Source organism: Bubalus bubalis, chromosome 6, assembly GCF_019923935.1.
Source record: "Bubalus bubalis isolate 160015118507 breed Murrah chromosome 6, NDDB_SH_1, whole genome shotgun sequence".
In the NCBI taxonomy this organism is placed as follows: Eukaryota; Metazoa; Chordata; class Mammalia; order Artiodactyla; family Bovidae; genus Bubalus; species Bubalus bubalis.
Window position 1 is genome coordinate 34,924,186 of NC_059162.1, and position 18,546 is coordinate 34,942,731.

General features: G+C 39.3%; 1 protein-coding gene across 2 annotated transcripts in view; it reads right to left on the reverse strand.

Annotated features, from left to right (window-relative positions):
- The window catches only part of FAM102B (family with sequence similarity 102 member B), a 71,817-nt gene that overhangs the window by 21,351 nt on the left and 31,920 nt on the right, over positions 1-18,546 (reverse strand). Inside the window, exons 2-5 of one of the 2 annotated variants that reach the window (XM_006075925.3) lie at positions 17,218-17,338; positions 11,241-11,270; positions 5,587-5,703; positions 1,201-1,247 (exon numbers count right to left, since the gene is read on the reverse strand). In XM_006075925.3, coding sequence (XP_006075987.1) covers positions 1,201-1,247; positions 5,587-5,703; positions 11,241-11,270; positions 17,218-17,338 — 315 coding nt within the window. The remainder of the gene's footprint in view (positions 1-1,200; positions 1,248-5,586; positions 5,704-11,240; positions 11,271-17,217; positions 17,339-18,546) is intronic. The other variant, XM_025288189.2, reaches the window with a different exon arrangement.

The following is an 18,546-nucleotide window of genomic DNA, read 5'->3' on the forward strand; positions in this document are numbered from 1 at the left end:
CGAAGCTCATGGCTTTAATTAGTATTTATGTACTGATGATATGATGATTTCTGAATTATATCTCTAGTCTGGGCCTCCCTACTGGACCCTGCAGTGATAAACCTAACTGCCTACTCAGAAAGCCTGGCTGGATGTTAAATAGGGGTCTCACACTTAACACGTCCAACATCCAAGCTCCCAACTTGCTCCTCTTGTAGGCACTCTTATTTCAATAAGTGTCTACCATTCTCCTAGTTACTCAGGCCCCAAGCCTTGAATTCTGAAACAGCCTCCTAACTCATGTACCTGTTTCTACCCTTGGCCCCTTTGCTGATCCCACAAATTGTCTATTCTCCACCTAGTAGCCAAAAGTCTGATGATTTTACTCCTCTGTTTTAAACACTCCAGTAGCCTTTTATCTCACTCAGATTATAAGTGGCCTATGAGACGATTATTTATAATGGCTTACAAGACCTTTATCATCTGGTCTCATCTCCTATCATCATATTCTTCATTCACTCTGTCCTAGACATACTGGTCTCCTGGAAGTTACTTGAACCTGCCAAACACACTTCTGTCTCAAGGCCTTTGTCCTTGTCACTGCTGTCTCAAATGCTCTTTCCCCAAATATGTGCATGGCATGCTTCCCACATCCCTCAGGGCTCTGCTCAAATATCACCCTAATCAGGTAGATAATATATAAAACAGCAACGCTTCTCCTCACCACGGCCCTCCTACCCTGCTCTATATTTCTTCAAAATACTCATTGCCATCTTTATATCATATATTTACTTGTTGACTGATTGTCTGTTTTCCCTCTTAGACTATAAGCTCTAAGATGTTGGGGACTTGATCTATTTTTTTTCACTGCTGTGTGTCTAGTGTCTAGATTAGGGCCTAGCACATGGCACCTAATAAGTATTTACTGAAGAAATGATAAGTTCACAGAGGTCAGATTAAAAATTCTGCTTTGTAATAATTTCACCCAAAGCCTGAAGATGACAAAAAACTCATAGCTTAATTATAATTTAGAAAGTGGAGAGTTTGTTTGGTAAGAAGTAAGAGTAACTTCTATGAGGCTCAGGTCAGTCTCCTAAAAGAGGAACTATTCCTTCTCTGGTATTAGTCTACGAACACTACAAAATATGAATGTGCAAATGTAAATAAATACACGACTGTTATACTTTCAGAAAATAACTCATTTACTGAGCACCAACTTACGTTTTGAAACATGGGTCACCAGACATCAGTTGCATACTAATCCAAACCTAAACATGAGAAAAAGAAATACCATAATTATAAAAATCTCAAGAGGAAAAGCCACATTCTGCTAATCTATGCACCTTCCACAGTACCTAATGCACTATTTCCTGTTTTAGAAAGTATTAAATAAAATGATTACTGAATTGGGTTATATCCAATATTGAATTGCTGCTTTATACAGACATGGGTTAAAAATAATTTTCAGTATTCAAAACTTTGTAACTGCAAAAATAAGAGTGGAAAAGATAGAAATGAAAAGCATAGACTTCACCGAACTTCCCTAGAGGTCCAGTGGCTAAGACTTCACCTTCCAATACAAGGAATGAGGGTTCAATCCCTAGTTGGGGAGCTAGGATCCCACAGACTTTGCGGCCAAAAAACCAAAACATAAAACAGAAATGATACTGTATCAAATTCAATAAAGATTTTAAAAATGATCCATGTAAAAAAAAATTCTTAAAAAAAAGGCAAGGGTTTCACCAGTAATTATCCTCTGTGCTGTTCTGGTCTGTTTTATATGTCTTTCCTCCCAGATTCCTGTGTTGTTTAAGTGTCTAGAATGTTTTCCTCCAACACATTTGCCATATGATGCTTCTAGGGGTGCCTGTTGGTAGCCTGTTAAGAGAAGAATGCTTCTGGCCTTTGCTCTAGCTTTGCACCAGAATGAATGCATTAATGTACTTTTTAAAAAATTTTATTCAGCAGCAGTAATTTTGTAAAGCTTGTACATTATGTGAGGCTTAGAAATATCTGATCTTCCCGACACTCCAAGCTATTCAATGCTTTTCACCAAGAGTAAAGGCATTTCCTCTGGAGGATCTCTGTACAAGTTTATCCTGAAGACTAAATGCTTAATGCAAGTCTCCACATGCCTATTAGCAGCATCTGAAATATGAAATGCACAGGGTCATCTATGAAGTTCCCCATTCTAAGAAGCTAAAGAATAAAAGGGCTCAATATTTGGAGAAATCTGGACTCCCATATACTCTGCTGATGGGAATGTAAAATGTTTCAGCCACATGAAAAAGTCAGGTAGTTCTGCAAAAAGTTAAAAGCAGAGTTACCATGTGACCCAAGAATTCTGCTCCAAGCATATACTCTTGAATGTATGCCCAAGAGAAAAGAAAACATACGCCCACACTAAAACTTGTATATGAATGCCCATAGCAGCACTGTTCATAACAGCTAAAAAAGTGAAGGACCATTAATTGATAAACAAAATATGGTGTAGCCGTACAGTGGAGTATTATTTAGCTATAAAAAGGAGCACAGTACTGATACATACTACAGCATGGATGAACTTTGAAAAACATTATGTTAAGTTCAAAGAAGCCAGACACAAAATACTACCTATTCTATAATCCCATTTATATGAAATGTTCAGAATAGGCAAATCCAGAGAGAGAGTAGGTTAGTGATTGCTGAGGGCTGTGGGGAAGGGCAGAGAGTTGGGGTAAAGTGGGACATGACTGCTGTTGAGCACATACGAGGTTTCTTTTTTGGGGTAATGAAGATGTTATAAAACTGATTATGGCAATAGTTGGACACACCTTTGAATATACTAAAAACCATTCAATTGTGTACTTTAACTGGGTGAAATGTATGGCAAGTGAATCACAGCTCAATAAAGCTATGAAAATTTAAAAGTATTCAAAGTCCCTGTCTACTACCAGCTGGATCAGCTTCTCTTTCAGGGTACTAAGTGACTTAAATTAATGTTCTTGCCACTTTCTGGAAAGGAGGAGTTAGCATCTTGTTGAACATCCACCCTGTCCTGAAGCGTACCATGAGGCTACTATTGCAAACACATTTTGGGAAACGTACCAGGCCAAGACCTTTCAGACAAGTTCTCTAAAAACAGCCTCCTCCACGTCCCACATTTTGCTGACATCATAGCAAGCCAATGCCACTTAGCAGCTGACGTTCTTAGGAGGGCAGGGAGGCTGTGAGTAAGCACAGGAAGCTGGTCTGCAGACAGAAATTATAATGCAGAGAGCCAAGAATAGTCCCTAGAAAGGTCCTTCAGTTCCTGGAAATTCAGGTCTGGTTGTAACTTCCCATCCTAGGGCTCTGTGAAATGTCCCTGCATTTGACCTAAATCTCTCTTTTATAGGAGCTAACCTAAGGGATTTCTATTTCATACAAGTAAAGAGTGTTGGCAAAATCACATACAGTAACTCTTTCAGACCTCAGGATCAGCCCCCCTGGGGCAACTACTGGAATTCCCCTTTTACAGAGGAGGAAACAGTGGGGCAGAGCTGAAGTGCTTACACAGGGCTCCAGAGATCTAAGAACAAACAAAGAGCCCTGATGTCACAATCCACTCTCCTGCTACGTGGCTGTAGTTATGTTCCTTAAGCTCCCTAAGCCTCTGGCTACTCAAATTCTGGCTGAAAGCTAAAAGAATGAAGGAATGAATACCTAGAGTACTATTATTTGGAAATGGTATTTTTTTGTTTTGTTGGACCAGAATTAAAGTTTTGCTAACGCTTTTTGAAATGCTATTCTCTAGTTGCTGACTGCCTTTTAAGAAGCAGCCATACTGCTATCAAAAAGTCTACAAACAATAAGTGCTGGAGAGGGTGTGGAGAAAAGGGAACCCTCTTACACTGTTGATGGGAATACAAACTAGTACAGCCACTATGGAGAACAGTGTGGAGATTCCTTAAAAAATTGGAAATAGAACTGCCATACAACTCAGCAATCCCACTGCTGGGCATACACACTGAGGAAACCAGAATTGAAAGAGACACGTGTACCCCAATGTTCATTGCAGCTAGATTTCCATTGGCAGATGAATGGGTAAGAAAGTTGTGGTACATATACATAATGGAATATTACTCAGCTATTAAAAAGAATGTATTTGAATCAGTTCTAATGAGGTGGATGAAACTGGAGCCTATTATACAGAGTGAAGTCAGAAAAAAAAATACCAATACAGTATATTAACGCATGTATATGGAATTTAGAAAGATGGTAATGATGACCCTATATGCGAGACAGCAAAAGAGACACAGATATAAAGAACAGACTTTTGGACTCTGTGGGAGAAGGAGAGGGTGGGATGATTTGCGAGAATAGCACTGAAACATGTATATTACCATATGTGAAACAGATCACCAGTCCAGGTTCGATGCATGAGACAGGGAGCTCAGGGCTGTGCACTGGGATGACCCTGAGGGATGGGATGGGGAGGGAGGTGGGAGTGGGGTTCAGGATGGGGGACAGATGTACACTCATGGCTGATTCATGTCAATGTATGGCAAAAATCACTACAAAATGGTCAAGTAATTAGCCTCCAATTTAAATAAATAATTAATTAAAAAAATCAGCCATAGGATCTTATGTTCTTCTGGAAATACCAGTGATAATGGTAATAACAATAACCTTAACAACAGTCATGATTTGAGAATCTATTATGTGCCAGGCTAAGTGAGTTTGAAAACTGTCAGGTATAGGTAATTCTTTGTCTGCTAACTTCTGACTATTTAGTTTTACTCAGGATTATTTTCCTTTCTTATCATTTGGTAACTTACCATAAGAGGGTAAACCTAACTAAAATACAGCAAAAGTTTTATCCAGTGAGTTTTACTAGATCCAAGTACTTTCCAAACATTTTCTCCACTGGTCTCATTTAATACTGGCACCAACTCTCGGAAGTGTGTCTTCTCTCTGGGATCCCCAGGGTATAGAGCTTCTGACGGTACTTGGAAACAGTAGGGCAGATGTCCAAAGTGAGTTCCACCTGTCACTTCACTTGTGAGAGAACCCAGTGACTTCTATATGCCCACCACAGCTGTGCTGGCAATCACCTTTTGGGAGCTGGAAACATTGTAAGGTATTCATTTATGATGTTCCTTCTGCTCAGTAAGCTCTCATGCTGTAGTGGTTGTATGTATTCTTCCCTGAACGTTCTCAGCACCAAAGAGAAACACCTTAGGATCATGAAGGTGAACATGTGTTCCTTTTCAGTGCTTCTGTAATTTGGATTGTTTTTTCCTCCTAGGTGCTGTGTATTTTAGTGGTGTGGCCAGCTTATGATCCTAGTACTGATTCCCATCTTGACCTTACATTGTTTGTTGTTGTTTAGTCGCTAAGTCATGTCCAACTCTTTGCGACTCTGGGCTGTAGCCCACCTGGTTCCTCTGTCCATTGGATTTCCCAGGCAAAAATACTGGAGTGGGTTGCCATTTCCTGCTCCTGGGGATCTTCCCAACACAGGTAATCAAACGCAGAGAGTTCTTTACCCCTGAGCCACCTGAGAAGCCTGACAATATACACCTATGATTATTTAAAGGCAGAGAATCTCATTTGTTGAACATGTAAATCTGGAAATGTGCTTACTTTAAGAATGGAATTGTCCTGTCTTGTATTTTTGGTATCATAGCCTTCCAGTAAACAGCGACGAGTGGTATTTCCTGATCCAGCAAACTCTGCCAGGTTTAGATCTGCAAAGCCCAGCTATGAAAAGAAAGAGAATTATATTAATAGAATGTCTAGTAGGCTTCTATCATATTCTCTTTAAAGAAGACAATCAACCTATGTTCTACCCAAGTTGTCTCAAACTTCGGTTATTTGCAGTTTTTGCCAACTTAACAATACCTGTTTTTCTTCGCCTAATATGTCTTAAAACTTGGCTCACTTTTTGTAAAAACGTATGGCTGAGCTTGTGAAGAATCCGCCTGCAATGCGGGAGACCTGGGTTTGATCCCTGGGTTGGGGAGATCCCCTGGAGAAGGGAAAGGCTACCCACGCCAGTATTCTGGCCTGGAGAATTCCACGGACTGTACAATCCATGGGAATCACAGAGTTGGACAGGACTGAGTGACTTTCACTTTCATTACCTATTTAACTCTTGTCTTCAGTAATATGATCTCTGAAATAACAGATTTGTTTACTCCATATATTTTTCCCTACCCATTAAAACATATAACTGTTGATGTAAAAATGTACATTAAACAATGGAAATCACTGCAAGTAGCACACTGCATTATGGGAAATACTAGCAGACCAACCTTGATCACTTGCACACACACAGAGAAAACTGATCAGACTCGCCTCTCCCTGTTCTGGTTTGGCTCTATTCCCAGTTAACCACTGGTGACTACAGATAGTTGCAGATTATTACGTTCTCACTCTCCACCTGAGAGCAAAATGACCTAAGTGTACCACACACTTGCTTTGGTACAAGCTCCCACTCCTTCACCACCTTACACAATATTTGCCTCACTGGTCTCCCTTGAGCTAAATCTCTCTTTATGAATGAAGCCTTCTTCTTTCCTTCCCCACACCAGCCTTCTCTGCTGTTAACCCAAAAGCTTGGCTCAAACCCATTCCTTCCTCTTATTACTACTCAGGTTTGGGCCCCATTTTCTGCAGCTACCAAAGATTACTGTTTGGTCTTTCCTCTGATGTTGCTCAACTTTATTTCTCATTCCCAAGTGGTAAAAAAAATTATCCCCCTTATATCATTATTTTTTGAACAAACTAAATCTATTCTACATCACTAAGTGTATATAGTCTTTTATTAACAAAAAGTGTTTTGAGTTTATAATTAATTAACCACATCTCCCTGAATATATAATAAAAAGTATTATACATTTCAAATTCTGCTGTGAGTTTTTTTAAAAGGTTCCTGGGATTCTTTTTTCTTTTTTAAAAATAAATTTTATTTTTGGCTGTGCTGGGTCTTCATTGCTGCATGGGCTTTTCTCTAGTTGTGGTGTGCGGCTTCTCACTGTGGTGACTTCTCTTATTGTAGAGCCCAGGCTATAGGTTCACAGGCTTCAGCAGCTGTGGCTCCTGGGCTCTAGAGCAAAGGCTCAATAGTTGGGGTGCATGGGCTTAGTTGGGCTTCCCTGGTGGCTCAGATGGTAAAGAATTTGCCTGCAATGCAGGAGACCTGGGTTCAATCCCTAAGTTGTGAAGATCCCCTGGAGGAGGGCATGGCAACCCACTCCAGAATTCTTGCCTGGAGAATCCCCATAGACAAAGGAGCCTGGCAGACTACAGTCCATTGGGTTGCAAAGAGTCAAACACGGCTGAGTGACTGAGCACAGCACATGGGCTTAGTTGCTCTAAGGCATGTGGAATCTTCCTGGACCAGGACTGAACCCATGTCTCCTGCATTGGCAGGCAGATTCTTTACCACTAAGCCACCAGCAAAGCCCCCTGCTGTGATTTTAAAATGCCTGCTTTAACACTTTAAAGTGCATATGAATGCATGTATGAATGGCATTCAAGATGAAGATTTTACTTGTAGGCTGGAGCACTATTTTAGCAGTTTTTAATTGGTACAAAAAGAATGAAGGAAAGAACTTAAGAGATCAGTTGAAGGACACAAGCTCCAAAGGCAGGAGTCAGAAACACGGTAAGCCACAAGTAACTTCTACCTAATCTTCATGTGATTACTCTGGCCCAAGAGATCAGCGAAAAACCAGGAGATGTCCAGGGCGAAGCCACACCCAGATGAACATGTGAGGACTCCTGTGGCAGTGTGATCACACGTCATCCACATGCCCTGCCATATCATGCCTATCACATTCTGTCATTTCACATATGATCCTTCCTCTTTGAACCTCCAATATCTTTTCTACCCACACTCTTTGCTGATGTCTTGCCTCCTATTTCATTCACAAATAAAAGCAGTTTATTACTTTAAGTAATAACTTAAGTAATAACTTACCCTAAGTGAGCTGGCTGTGCTCCCATCTGAGGTCAAGCACTCTGCTCTTGCCTACTCAAGTTCATTGCTTCAGGGATTTTTCCCTCTCTACTGGATCATTCCCATCAGCACACAAACATGCTGGATTTTCTCCCATCTTAATGAACAGAAGGAAACAAAACCTCACCCCACATCTCTCTCCAGTCCACTGTACTATTCTGCTGCTCCCCCTCACAGCAAAACTCCTTGAAAGACATGTGCATTGACTGTCTTGATTCCTCTGTCCACGGCCACCTTGTCATTTCCCCTTCACCTCCTCATCTACTCTTCCAGCCACAAGATCCTTTTCCTTGAAAGTGTCAAGACCACCTCAAGGTCTTTAGTACTCACTGTTCTTTTGCCTGATGCATTCTTTCTTAAAGCTTCTCTTAGCACTCTTTCTCCCTCCATTAGGGTCTATGTTCAAATGTCATCTCTCTAAAGGGGGCTTCCATACTCTTCCATTCTAGAGCATGCCTGCCTCCTCCCTCCCCTACCCTCTAACTTCATCTGCGTTATTCTTCTTAGTAGTTATCATCACATCATGTATGTACATATTTCGTATCTATTAGTGTATAGTCTGTCCTCCTCACTCAATCCCTCATCAGAATGTAAGCTCCCCAAAGGCAGGGGTTTTTATCTGTTTTAGTTTACTGCTGTATCTCTTACACTTAAGAGTAGTGCTAGGAACAATGCTTAGCACATGGTAGGCAATTATACATGTATTTTTGAATAAAAAACAGCCCTAAGGCTTACCATCCACTGCCAGAATGCTGGTATTATGGTGTCACTAAGCATAAAGCAAATTAAAAAAAAAGAATCTGGTCAGTTCCATGAAGAAAAGCACACCAAGGTCAATGATTACTGAACACTTTTTATGTGTCTGGCCTTACTCTAGATACTGAAAACCAGTCATGAACAACACGGGTAAGAACTGTCTTGGGACTTCTCCAGTGGTCTGGGCTTCCACTAGAGGCGGCACAGGTTCAATCCTTGGTTGGGGAACTAAAACCCCACAAGCCATACAACACGGCCTTAAAAAAAAACCCAACTGTCTTGAAAGAGCTTACATTCTAATGAGATATGAGAGTCCATATTTCCTTGTGATTTTCTCTTTGGTTTCACTGAGATAACTGTCTCATTAAAATGGCATAGATACATACATTCTAGGTATAACTGTGATAGATTTTGTGCTGGATAAAGGAAGGCACAATTACAAGAAAGAGAGTGAAAAAGAACATTTCTCAGTGGGGAGGGATGACTAAACTGAGTGTTTAATGATACATGAGTTGATAGAAGCACGTGCATGGTAGGGAAAACACCAAGTCACAAGGCACAAATGCTAAAACAGCCCAGCACACCCCAGGAACGTTCTGAGGGCAGTATGTCTGAAGCATAAGGATGAGTGAGTGTGTGTGGGTGGGTGCACGTATAGATGGAAGATCTGTAAACCAACACAAGTCTAATATGCTAGATCGAGGACTTTTCATTTTGTTGTCCTTACAGGCAATAGAGAGCTGCTGGAGGACTAAAAGTGGAGGAAGGATATGATATCGTTGAATTTTAGAAGGATACCCCTGGCAATAATACAGAGAATGAACTGGAGAGAGACAACAGAGGAAGAGAACAAAAGATAGGAGGCCAATGTGTGTTTTAAATAAGAAATAATGAAGGCATAATCTAAGGCAGTGGTCTTGGGACTAGAGAGAAGAGATGGTTTCAAAAGCTTTTTATAAGAGAGAAATGAAGATTTGTCAATCACAGCGGACTCTCTTTTTTTTGGCCTACCCACCATTTAATGCCTTGGTATTCCTTGCTAGCAAGCTGTGATTTTATTCAAGTATCCACTCTTAGCTCATCCATGTGCACAAGGAAAGCAACCCAACCCCAGATGATAGTTCAATTGTGATTAGTCTAAGCTAACCATGGCAATCCATTCCTACTGCCCATGACTAGTTTAGGAAGGGGCATATGATCCAGCTGTCGCCAATCATAGGTACGGGGAAATCCTCTGGCGGCCATCTAGGAAGTTTTCTCACTTAAAAAAGACATAAATGGAGAAAGCAGCTGGGCTTTGTTACATGTGAATATGTTGACTAAAACCTGAGCAGCTAGCTACCTCCTGATCTTGAAGGGACGAGCCAAGGACAAAGCCATCACATAGAGAATGTAAGAAAAAAACAAAAATAAAACAAAATAACATGGGTTCTTGATATTCTCTAGTCAGTGAATCCTGGGGAAGCTCTATCTCCTATCTGCCTGTTTGGTGAGATTAAAAAAGCCTCTATGTGAGGGGACTTTTCTGTTACTTGTAGCAAAGAGCATCTGAATTGACATTGCAAACAACCAGTTTTAGGGAGTTAGGTAATTTGACAGTTGAAACTAGTGCCCTGGTTCTTGGCTTAGATGACTGGATTGAAGGAGACACCATCACAGGGGCTGGAAATACAAAAGGAGAGTGGGGAGTTCCCTGATCGCCTAATGGTGAGGATTCTGGGCTTTCACTGCTGTGGCCTGGGTTCAATCCTTGGTGGGGGAACTGAGAATCCACAAGCATCATGGTGTGACCAGAAAAAAAAAGAGGAGTATGTGGTTTAGAAAATAAAAAGGTTTAGAAATAAAAGACAGTATATGGGTTTCTGGTAGTATTATTAATTACTAATTCCTTCTATCTAGCAAAAAGTGAGCACATTCATTAGTAATTCCATATAAAAGTATAAAAGACAGTATGAAGTGAAGTGAAGTCACTCAGTTGTGTCCGACTCTTTGCGACCCCATGGACTGTAGCCCGCCGTGCTCCTCTGTCCATGGGATTCTCCAGGCAGGAATATTGGAGTGGGTTGCCATTTCCTTCTCCACGGGATCTTCCCCACCCAGGGATCGAACCCGGGTCTCCTGCATTGCAGGCAGACGCTTTATCCTCTGAGCCACCAGGGAAAAGACAGTATAGAGAGTGCTAAACGCGCACAGCGTGGGGAGTCCTATTCCACTGGGGGTTGGGTGGGAATGAGACTACCTCCTGGGGAAACCAAATTAACAGTTGCTATTGTTTAATGCAAACCAGAGACTGTCTTCTAGCAAGGAAGTTTAAACTTAATGACACCCCATAATCAGCATTTATAAAGAATATGCCTATAATTTATTGTTGGATCCAACTATTCAATCTCCAAATTGCTCATTTAAAAACATCCATGCTTGAACAGCAATTAGAAAAGCAAACCATTTAATATTTAGGCTTATAAATAGCAATGAGGGATATTACAAATTCCAAAAGAGTTAAAGAAGACCAACTTACCTTTGCATAAGCTTTTCCACCTTTTAATTCCTGCCAAAGATAAAAAACACTATAAGGATATCATACGACTAATGATTTAAAATTAAATATATGTCAAATAGTTTTGAGGTAGGTATTTATTTATATGTTGGCAAATCCACTCCAGTATTTTTGCCTAGAGAATTCCATGGACAGAGAAGCCTAGTGGGCTACAGTTCTTGGAGTCACAAAGAGCTGGACATGACTGAGTAACTACACTTTCACTTCAAGTATAAACTAAAATTCTGATGATCTTAAATCCAATTATTTGGATGGCCCCCCACCCTCCTCTGGCAAGTAACCAGAGTTTTTATTTAGAATTTAACTTAAATTTGAAGGAGACAAATGGTGAGAAGACAAACTAACATTTAATCTATTTGCTGAAGAAGAAACTCCCAAAAAGTGTTCTGGACACATTGCAATAACCTGAATCACCAAAGAAAGGTTAAATTATTTACTTAATTAAGCATATTAATAATACATTGCACAAAGATTTCAACAAGAGTGGAGATCCCCACCCCAGAGACAACCACTGTTAGCAATTTTTAGATGTGTATATGTATATGTGTGTGTATATATATTTATTCCCCCTTTACTCAGATAAAATAAGGTATATGTATTATAATAACATAATACATATACATAATACATATACCTTAACATAATACATATACCTTACTTTTTCCCACCTAAAACATATAACATTGTTCCATGGTAATATAGTAGAAACTTCCTTGTCTAACTCTTATCTAATGTGAACAAAACTGGCAAAAGTGAAAAATAATAAAAATATATATAGATGTCTTAACACTTTACTTTAAAATATATAAACTACATTAATTTGCCAAATCCCTCAATTTGGGACATCACACAGATACAAGATTTAAAATGCTTAGACACTGCTTATTACACAGTATATACTCTGTACATGTGTTTGCTGAATGGAGTTATCTTCTTATCTTTCTTTCATAAACCAAGATGCACAATGCATTATGTACCATTTCCATCTTTAAAGGGGTGAATTTAAATAAGTTGAGAGCTAATCTGTGGTAAACTCTATTGCTCATGAATATTTGCTATCCCTCCCCTTCTCTGCCCCTTTAGTCATGCCACCAGGTGTACTCCATTATGAATTACCAAGTTTTCCTTTATTATAAAGTTACTGTCATATCTGTAATAGTGCCTTTCTTTAACAGAGCAAAACAAACTTTTTCTAGATAATCTTAGTCTCTACTAGATAATTCTTTTCTTTGCTCCCTTCTACAGCCAGATTTTCCAAAAGACTTACCAAAATTTGCTGTACCCTACTCTCTCTTCAAAGTAACTCTATTGGGTTTTTGCTCCTTGTCCCTCTGCAGTGGCTCTTAAGATTACCAATGAATTCCATTTTTATTAAAGCCCAAGGCTTTGGCTTCATCTTACTTAATTCCAAAATAGCTCTCTGCCTCCTTACTAAGATTTTTTTTCTATACATTTCCAAGGTGCTACAATTGTCTACTTTTCTTCCTACCTCCCCGGCTACTTCTCACTGTCTTTTGCAAGACCTACTAACTCCTTTATTCAACCTCTGTAGAAAGTATGCTAGCTGCATCCTAAATATACATTCTTTCCCTCTCCATCATAATAGAATCCTCTATTTTTAGCTGGGCTTTGGCTACCCAAAATAAAGTAACTGACTACATTTTTTCACTTTCTTTTTGTACTATAGCAGTGTCACTAAGATCTGGCCAAAAGTATATGAGAAATGGTATATATGAATTCTTGTTCCTTTCTTGTACTTGCTAAGTAATTTAATACCACTTCTAAGTGTTTGGTCTAGGGCCTCTTGTTTTCTCTATCTACACTTTCTCGCTGACCTATCCCATTCAGGTCTATGGCTTTAAATAAGAATTGTATGCTGACGACTCAAATCTTTAGTCTGAACTTCTCCTCTGAGTCCCATATTAGTATTTTAAATGCCTACATGACATGTCCACTTGATGTCTCATGTGTGCTCAGCCACTTCAGTCACCTTCAACTCTTTGTGACCCTCCATTATGAACTATAGCCCGCCAGGCTCCTCTGTCTATGGAACTTTCCCAGCAAGAACACTGGAGTGGGTTGCTATGCCCTCCTCCAGGGGATCTTCCTGACCCAGGGATTGAACCCAGGGCTCCTACATTGCAGGCAGGCTCTTTACCTGCTAAGCCACTGCGGAAGCCCCTGATGTCTCATAGACACTTCAAGTTTAACGTGGTCAAAATAGGTCTACTGATCTCTATTTATCTGCGCCCCCCAAATTGCTCCAATGCATGTCTTTGCTATTTCAATAAACAGCAGAATCATCCACCCATATGCTCAAGAAAAAGATCTAAGAGTTATTCTCAATTTTGTTTCCCACATTCACCATATCCAATCCATTAGTAGGGGGGCTACCTCCAAAATACATCCTGAATCATACCACCTCCACTGTTATAACTCCATGCCAAAACATAAGCATTCCTCATCCAAACTATCCCAATCACTTAAGTGGCTTCTGCAATTCATCCTCCACACAGCAGCAAAAGTCATCTTAGAAGATCATGTCTCTCCTTTTTAAAATCCTCAAATTGATTTCAAATTACAAACAAATTTATTCCAAATATACAATTGGAATAAAATCTAAACTCCTATAAAGCCCTACCTGATCCAGTGCCTCCAATCTCATCACCAAGAACTTCCACTTCCATGTGTTCCATGTTCCAGCTAGGCTGGTGGTCTATCTTTAAACATGTTAGATTTGTTTTTTGTTTCTTGTGAACCTGCATGAGGTTCACAAGACTTTTGAACATGTGGCTCAATATCTTTCATCAGTTTTAGAAGATTCTCAGCCACAATCTCCACAAACTCTCACCTCTCTTTTCAGGGCTCCATATATGTCATATATATGTCAGACCTTTATATTGTTTTCTGTGTCTTACACCCTGTTCTGTGTGTCCCACACTTGTATTTTCTTTCTCCCTTTATAATTTTTTAAAACTCTTTTATTATGGAAAATTTCAAACATACACAAAAGTGGAAGAAGTAGTATAATAAATCCCCATGAACCCATTAATTAGCTTTAAGAATTATCAACACTTGGCCAATTTCATCTTATCCATATAATTCCTTATCTATCTCTTGTTGTCTCTCCATTTTTTAAAAATAGTAGGTCCTTGTTGGGTTATTTATTTTAAATATAGCAGTGTGTACAAGTCAATCCCAAACTGCCTACTGATATTTTCTTTTGTCTTATTTTCCAAAGTGTTCTTCAGTTGTGACAAACCTGCTGTTAAATACATTTGTTGAGATTTAGTTTCATTTACTTAGTTTTAAATTTTAGTTACTGTATTTTTCAGTTCTAAAATTCAATTTAAGTTTTAAAATAGTTTCAAGTTCTCTTATTTTCCATACTCTTAATTACAATTATTGTAAAAAGGTTATTAGATCTTCTCCAAATCTGTATCTTCCATGGGTTTGTTTTTATCATCTTGTTTTCCTTTTGATTTAGGTCATGCAGTCATGTCTTTTTGTATGCTTGGTAACTTTTTGTGTGTGATAACTTGAAGAAATAATTCTAGGTTCAGAGTAATGTTATTCTCCTCTAGAGAAGATACACATTTTTTTCTGGCGAGTAGAAAGGTCAACCTATCACTTTCATTTAAGCAGTGACTAAGCTGATTGGAAGCTGAATGTCAATTTTTGTAAGGGTTGATCTACAGCCATTATATTATTTTTCTAGGCTGAAACTCTTACCGAGTCCCAACTAGAAACTCAGGGTATTTACCAAGGCTCCTTCTGTGAGTGGGCTCTGGACTCCATTTTTGTTGCCTTAGTCCTGTAAAATTGCCAGAATCTTAGCTCAGCTTCTGAGCCTCTCCATCACTGCTTTTGGCTCAGCTCCTTAGCTGCTGCTTACAAATTAGCAACTGCTCTGAGGGTAAAACCAAGGCCAAATGTCAGGCTCATGTCTTTATGCTTCCCTGGTCTTTGATTCTAAACCTCTTAAATCTTTGCTGAAGGCAGCTTCTAATGCCTTCAAGCAGCTATTTTTAATATTTTGTATAGTTTTTCGGAAAAGTTCACCCTTCTCAGAGGGAAGGGTGGCCTGTAACAAGCTAGTCCATTAATTTGAGAAGCATAAATGCCCAAGTTTATTATAATTTTAGGGTCTGTTATGGATTTAACTGTGCTCTCCCCAAAGAAATACTGAAATCTTAATGCGCAGAACCTCAGAATATGACCCTATTTGAAAATAGAGGAGGCTTTACACAATCAAGTTAAAAATGCAGTCCTAATCCAATATGACTGGTGTCCTAATAAAAAACAGGAAATTTGAACACAGACACGCACAGCAGGTGGATGATACAAAGACTCAAAGGGAGAAGACAGCCATGCAACTGGAGTGATACAGCTCCAGGTCAAGGAAAGCCTCAGACTAAGAAACTAAGAGGAAGGCATCGAACAGTTTCTTCCCTTCTTGCTTTCAGAGAGAGCATGGCCCTACTGATATCTTGATTTTAGACTTCTGGCCTCCAGAACTGTGAGACAATAAATAAATTGTTTTAATCCACTCAGTTTGTGATACTTTGTTGTAGCAGCCCTCGCAAACTAACAAAGCGGTTTTTTACTTTCAGGGCTTCCCTGGTGGCTCAGACAGTAAAGAATCTGCCTGCAATGAGGGAGGGTACAGGTTCGATCCCTGGATTGGGAAGATCCCCGGGAAAAGGGAATGGATACCCACTCCAGTATTCTTGCCTAGAGAATTTCACAGACAGAGGAGCCTGGCGGGCTACAGTCTATGGGGTCGCAAAGAGCTGGACACGACTGAGTGAGTGACAATCTGTATAGTTAATTTTATGCGTCAACTAGACTGGGTCATGGGGTGCCCAGATATTTGGTTAAACATTAAAGTACGTTTTGCAATTCAGATAGTATTTATACAGTTGGCTTTACTAATTTTTCTTTATGGGTTCTCACTTTTACATAATAATTAGATAGGATAAGGTACAGTAAGTTCAGTAAGTACTTCCATATACCAAGCATGGTAAGAGAATACTAGTGGTTCACCAGTATCTGTTCTTTCCTTCTTTAATGTTGGAATCTGACAGTCACTCGGGTAGAGACTACATTCGCAGCTTTTCTTCTAGTTCGGTGTGATCATGTAACTAAGTTCTAACCAGTATGAGCACTTTTGAGTCATGCCCTAAAAAGGAATGCATTTGTTCTCTCGTTGCTTTTCCTTCTTTCTCACTGGTGGAGAGATAACAAGACTAGAGCAACTTCCTTGGATCTAAAAATGGGCATCATACAGTGAGGATGGCACAGCTGCTCTACCAGCCCTGGATTCCTTGGCTATTACCTGAGAGAGATATACACTTCTATTTTAAGTTTACAATGTATTACATTGAAACAATCTGAGATTACAATTTTTATAGATTATTGGTAATATGCTTCAACTTAGTAAGTAGAAATGACATTTAAAAAAAACCATGGGTTTAAAATCAGAAAGATTTGTGCTTGAGTTCCTAATTTATCATTTATTAGCAAAGTGAGTTTGTGCAAGTAACAACCTCTTTGAGCCTTGGTTTTCCTGAAAACGGAAAAGATAACACATTTTCAGGGCTGTTATTAGACACAAAATATGTAAAGTCCCTAAAAAAACAGTGCCTAATAAAGCAGAGAAACAATGAATGGCAGGACAAAGACCTATTATGGCCCCTAAACTAACAGAAATAAGATTATTAATTATATGCATAATGATAATGAGATGAAAGATCTTGGTAATATTTTATTTCTTCAGATTCCTCATCATATTTATCATAGAATGTAAATTATGCTGCAGGTATGAAGTGAAATTACATATAACAGTTCTAACAGTAAAGCAGAGCTAAAGTGAGTCAGTGATGATGGAACCAACCACGGTTTCTGAAAGGAGAGAAGGAACAGGCTGTTCTTATACCTTCCTCACAGAGACTCTGTAGATACAAGGGTCCAGGACACCCGTGGTGGCACTGGCGCTCATTTTGCACATAAATGAGAACTTCTTTCTCCAGTGAACACAGTTTGCTTGCACCACCTCCCTGAGGGGGGAAAAAAAAGAACCAGTTAATTAACTATGACAGTATGGATGACATGTTAAAACACACACACACACTATTTCATGCAAGTCCATAATGTAAATATTTGGAAACAGTGAAATATGAAAAAAACAAATTCCTAATTGTGTAATCTGAAAATCTTCAGAAAGTTTTAATTATTCACAGACAACTGAAAAATAGTGAATTTACTTATCAATTCAATCAATATAGAATGATGCTTCACCATTCGTTCAATACACAATACACATTTGTTTATATTAGATGTGATGAGTATGTGCTAGGTGATTAAAATATGAAGCTCAGAATAACTGTTTTTTAACCTGATTGGGCTTAGAGTTTAGTTAGTGTAAAAGACAGAAATATAAAAATACTTATTCTAAAACAGCTACTGTCACAGCTTTACTTCTATTCCAGTCACAAGAGCAACAGCAGATACCATTTATGGACAGTTCACCACATGTTATTTAATCTCACAACAACCCCAGGAGTAACAACCTCAGCAGCTGGCACTATCCTCACTTTATAGGTAAGGAAGTGAAGAAGAACTAAAGAGCCTCTTGATGAAAGTGAAAGAGGAGAGTGAAAAAGTTGGCTTAAAACTCAACATTCAGAAAATTAAGATCATGGCATTCGGTCCCATCACTTCATGGCAAATAGATGGGGAAACAGTGGAAACACTGACAGACTTTATTTTGGGGGGGCACCAAAATCACTGCAGATGGTGACTGCAACCATGAAATTAAAAGATGCTTGCTCCTTGAAAGAAAAGCTATGACCAACTTATTAAAAAGCTATGACAGCTTATTAAAAAGCAAAGACATTAATTGGCCAACAAAGGTCCGTCTAGTCAAAGCTATGGTTTTTCCAGTGGTCATGCATGGATGTGAGAGTTGAATTATAAAGAAAGCTGAGCGCCGAAGAACTGATGCTTTTGAACTGTGGTGTTGGAGAAGACTCTTGAGAGTCCCTTGGACTGCAAGGAGATCCAACCAGTCCATCCTAAAGGAAATCAGTCCTGAATATTCATTGGAAGGACTGATGCTGAAGCTGAAGCTCCAGTACTTTGGCCACCTGATGCGAAGAGCTGACTCATTTGAAAAGACACTGATGCTGGGAAAGATTGAAGGCAGGAGGAGAAGGGGATAACAGAGGATGAGATGGTTGGATGGCATCACTGACTCAATAGATAT